This window comes from Oncorhynchus masou, chromosome 31 (assembly GCF_036934945.1).
Source record: "Oncorhynchus masou masou isolate Uvic2021 chromosome 31, UVic_Omas_1.1, whole genome shotgun sequence".
Lineage (NCBI taxonomy): Eukaryota > Metazoa > Chordata > Actinopteri > Salmoniformes > Salmonidae > Oncorhynchus > Oncorhynchus masou.
Genome location: NC_088242.1, coordinates 3,510,778 through 3,515,316, shown reverse-complemented (window position 1 = coordinate 3,515,316; position 4,539 = coordinate 3,510,778). Strand labels below are relative to the sequence as shown.

General features: G+C 48.3%; 1 protein-coding gene across 2 annotated transcripts; it reads left to right on the top strand.

Annotated features, from left to right (window-relative positions):
* Window positions 1-3,385: 3,385 nt before the first annotated feature.
* Window positions 3,386-4,539, top strand: LOC135523358 (mitoregulin-like). Of its 2 annotated transcripts, none has more exons than XM_064949981.1 (2): window positions 3,386-3,726; window positions 4,068-4,539. In XM_064949981.1, the coding sequence occupies exon 1, from the start codon at window positions 3,544-3,546 to the stop codon at window positions 3,712-3,714; it is 171 nt and encodes a 56-aa protein (XP_064806053.1). In that variant the 5' UTR covers window positions 3,386-3,543; the 3' UTR covers window positions 3,715-3,726; window positions 4,068-4,539. The 2 variants fall into 2 exon arrangements, with proteins under 2 accessions (XP_064806053.1, XP_064806052.1); XM_064949980.1 differs by having other exon boundaries at window positions 3,386-3,730.

Sequence of the window (4,539 nt, the reverse complement as noted above, 5' to 3'; positions counted from 1 at the left end):
TGTTTAAATCGGGTTAAAACGGTGTACAGTAAGTGTTTCATTTCGTATTTGTGAAATAATTTTGATGTGAAAGTAGAAGACTTTATATTTCCAAAACCGTATTGCAAAGCGAGGATTATTAAAGTTTTCTAATTAAACAGTAGTTGACACGGTCCCGGCTGCGGGCGATACTTACGGCTGAGAATCCTAGGGAGTGTCTCATTGGACTCTCCGGATCAGGGTTTCCCTGGCGCATCAACTCATCAAGCTTTGATTATTTGAATCAGCTGTGTCGTGCACTGAGGTAAAGACGGTTGGATATTCGACAGATATTCGCCTGTAGTTTTCCTTACGTCCACCAAAGGCAGTTAGGGACCATCAACATAGTGACAAATCAAATTGTTCTCATTTCAATAGCTCTTTAACTGTTACTCCTAAAACTTTAAACTGGTTCTAGCTAACCCGTTGGCATAGACACACTTTTTATTTTTGTCGATTTACATCTCGCACTATTTTAAATTATTTATTACAAATTTTGAATTTCAATAGCTCCTTGGTCATGTGACCTACTGACTTCAAACAAGGTTCATAATGTCCACTGACTGCCCGTCTATATTGCACACCCTTTAGTTTGTCCATTTTCATCTCACACGTTTCTCGTTCATCCATTCATTGCGCGTCACTAATTAGATGAGGCATTTGGCTACCTCAAGAGACTCTTCATTATGTCCAGCCGTTTACCCCAGCTTCATCCAATTAACTCACTTTGACGTGAGGGGGTCACAGCCACCCCAAAGGTGGTATGAGTGCGACCACAAAGGGTAGCATACTACGGTCAGACATCATCAAATTGACATCCATTAGAGTCACGCCAGGTGGTATCATCAGAGGCTTTTCGGTCTTCCAAACGGGACATCAGTTTCTGCTACTAAACTTCTGCGGACTTTAACTGGGTTTTTACATCGACATCAAGTGCCAGCGCAATACTTATAGGCTTGAGGACCAAATAACCCTCGTGGTATCTAGAGGCATCGTCGACCGGGTGTTCGGAAGAAGCAACAGAAAATAATCATCCCCTTTCAATCATTTGCTTGCCCAGTCAGCCCCCCGGGACAGAACCATAGGAACCACCTTTACCAGCGCTTCATTACTATTCCTCACTGTGACACGGGAGGGGGGGGGTCAGTCACACGTCACTGTGACACGAGGGGGTGTCACAGTCACACACACGAGGGGGGGGGTCACAGTCACACGAGGGGGGGGTCACAGTCACACGAGGGGAGGGGGAGTCACACGAGGGGGAGGGAGGGGGAGGGGGTCACAGTCACACGGGGAGGGGCACAGTCACACGAGGGGGAGGGGGGTCACAGTCACATGACATGAGGGGAGGGGGAGGTCACAGTCACATGAGTGGGAGGGGGGTCACAGTCACACGTCACATGGGGGAGGGGGGTCACAGTCACATGACACACATGAGGGGAGGGGGGTCACAGTCACACGAGCGGGAGGGGGTTCACAGTCACATGAGGGGGAGGGGGTCACAGTCACATGAGTCACAGTCACATGAGGGGGAGGGGGGACACAGTCACATGAGGGGGGGGGGTCACAGTCACATGAGGGGGGTCACAGTCACATGGGGGAGGGGGGTCACAGTCACATGAGTGGGAGGGGGAGTCACACGGGGAGGGGGAGGGGGTCACTGTGACACGTCACATGGGGGGTCACAGTCACACGAGGGGGAGGGGGAGTCACACGGGAGGGGGACACGGGGGTGTCACAGTCACACGAGGGGAGGGGTTCACAGTCACATGAGGGGGGGGGGTTCACAGTCACATGAGGGGGAGGGGGGTCACAGTCACATGAGGGGGGGGGGTCATAGTCACACGAGGTGGATTTGAGTGTGACTGCAGCAGGTGGGTACGCTCCTTTTTGAATTTCATCAAGTTGACATTCAGTGATCCGTGCCCAGTGGGAACCTAGACTTCTTCCCTCCGTTTTATGGTTCCGCAGCAAAGCAATGGGCGTGAATGGTACTACCCACATCAGATGGAGGCCTCCCTCCCCAGACAAGCTTTAGCTCTCCCCACTTCATAGGGCATGAGCAAGATCCATGCAATTCCCTATCACTTCGGGGCCAATGGCTTTAGTCTCTGCCTCATGTCTAGTGAGCGTAGAGGAGACCTCCCCACCTTCAATGTGTAGGGCTGGCGAGCACCGTAGCTAGGGAGATCCGCGAGAAGGGCCCTGTGCACGTCCAGAGTTGCCGCCGCCAACCGCCGGACCCAACCCCCCCACCAGTCTGCCTTTGGCCCAACCACGGACACCACCACGACGAATCACCGCACACAGCCGCCTTGCGAGATCACGGACGAGAGACCTCCCTTCCCTTACCTACATTATAACATGCCAGAGGCTTTCTGCTGTGGATACGGGTAGGACCCGGCGTGAGATTTACACCCTCTTCCCCTGGATTTTCAAGGACCAGGGAGATCTCACCGGACAATGCCGAAACCGTTACACTTTCCAGGGCTTGGGCCCCTCTCTCGGGGCGAACACTTTCCTGGGCTTGGGCCCCTCTCTCGGGGCGAACCCATTCCAGGGCTTGGACCCCTCTCGGGGCGAACCCATTCCAGGGCTTGGGCCCCTCTCTCGGGGCGAACCCATTCCAGGGCGCCCTGTCCTTCACAAAGAAATGAGAACTCTCGCCGGGGCTCCCGCCAGCTTCTCCAGGATCGGTTGCGTTTACCGCACTGCATGCCTCGTGGCGCCCGTCTCCGCCAGTCCGTGGACATTCTGAAAGTAGTTTGAGGTCAATAGGTCACATGACCAAGGAGCTATTGAAATTTGAAATTGAGAAAAATTCATGTAAAAATGTGTGAGGTGAAAATGGACAAACTAAAGGGTGTGAAATATATTAGGGGAGTCGGTGGACATTCTGAACCTTGTGTGAAGTCAGTAGGTCACATGACCAACGATTGAAATCTGAATGTAAAAAAAAGTTTGTACTTTGTTTATGCTCCCTAACTAATTCAACTCAGAATACAAAATGCTGCTCACATTTCCACTTTTATTAGCTTTGGAAAGTGAATTAATTTCCAAATCATGAAAATAAGACCTGTGCAATGTTTTGTGCAATTTTTCCAACATCATGACACTTATTTGGAGTCTGTGGCTCAGGTGGTTTGAAAGTTGAGGTTTTAAAGTGTGAATATCCAACTTGAAACTTGTGTAGTGCTAGGGTTAAAACCAAAACGAGCACCCTGGGTGAGCCTCAAGACCGGGTTTGGGTAACTCTGCTCCAGAGCAACAGTGAACCTTTCTCTCATGAAGACTTCACTCCATTGTCTAGATTTCCTTCTGGGCACAAGAGGGCACCGTTTTCCCGGAGATAAATTATAATTCTCAATCGTGCATTTTACCTCGACGTTTGGCCCTCGAGACATTCTGTAGGACCGTCGGTATGGTGCGTTCATATATTTAGACACGTCACAACACGACACATGTTGGATGGCTTTTCCGAACAACTAAAAAGCAGTACAAACTGACATACATACAGAGGTGAATATGGCGGACGTTTCTGAGAGGACGCTGCAAGTTGCAATCGCTATTTCATTCGCAGTCGGTTTCCTTTCTGGATGGCAGGCCAACCGAGCGCGGAGGAAGTTCCTGGATTGGAGAAAGAAACGACTGCAGGATAAACTCTCAGAAACACAGAAGAAACTGGACTTGGCATGAAAGTGAAGTAGGGTGTGTAAGTAATTGACCTATGCGTTGATTGCGTGTAGCTACATTGTATCAAACATGTTGTAACAGACATGTTAGATAAGTGGAAACGTTGCATTAGGCCTAGCCTACATTCAGTGTACAAATGTCACAAATTCTGATTTTTACCTAGGTTTGTTGAAAGGGTTGCAGCCTGACATTTTAGCCTCGCAATCCATGGAGTCGTTTTAACTTGTTATTATTTTCACAAGGGGGAAATAATCCTATAATAAGTGGTTGAGTTGATTTCTTTGGTAGCCTAGCCCTAGTTTACAGTTGGTCATAATTACCGCATGATGTAATAATGATTGTTCTTCTGTTTTCAGGTCGTCACCAAAATCAATGTTCAGCTGTCAGATCATGGACTTCCAATACAATGATTGGGATCGTTGTCACAACCAGCAGAACTGAAGCAAGATACAATGACAAGTTTCTGAACATGTTTTGTGATTTGGTGACCGTGTTTTGCTGGGTGACAGTGTTTTGCTTCCAGACTACTGCCGTTTTTACGTTTTAATAAAAGTATGTGTTTTCTTACATCCTGTATTTTGAAGATGCCTATGGTAGTTCACTGTCTTTTATATAGTGTAACAAATTCATTGCGCTGATTTTTCCCAATCCCAAATCGACTGTACGCACAGGTGGAGATGTGAGAGGATTTGTTACCTAAATCATACCCTTTAAATATCCACAATTGGGCGTTTGTGTATAGGGCTCAGTTTGGGATGGGGGCAGTATCAACCATCACTCTTATGAGCACCTATGTGAATTTAAATAAAATATATATATATACATTTA

Coding starts and splice junctions, on each gene's coding strand:
- LOC135523358 (XM_064949981.1), top strand. CDS start 3,544: ATGGCGGACGTTTCTGAGAGGACGCTGCAAGTTGCAATCGCTATTTCA.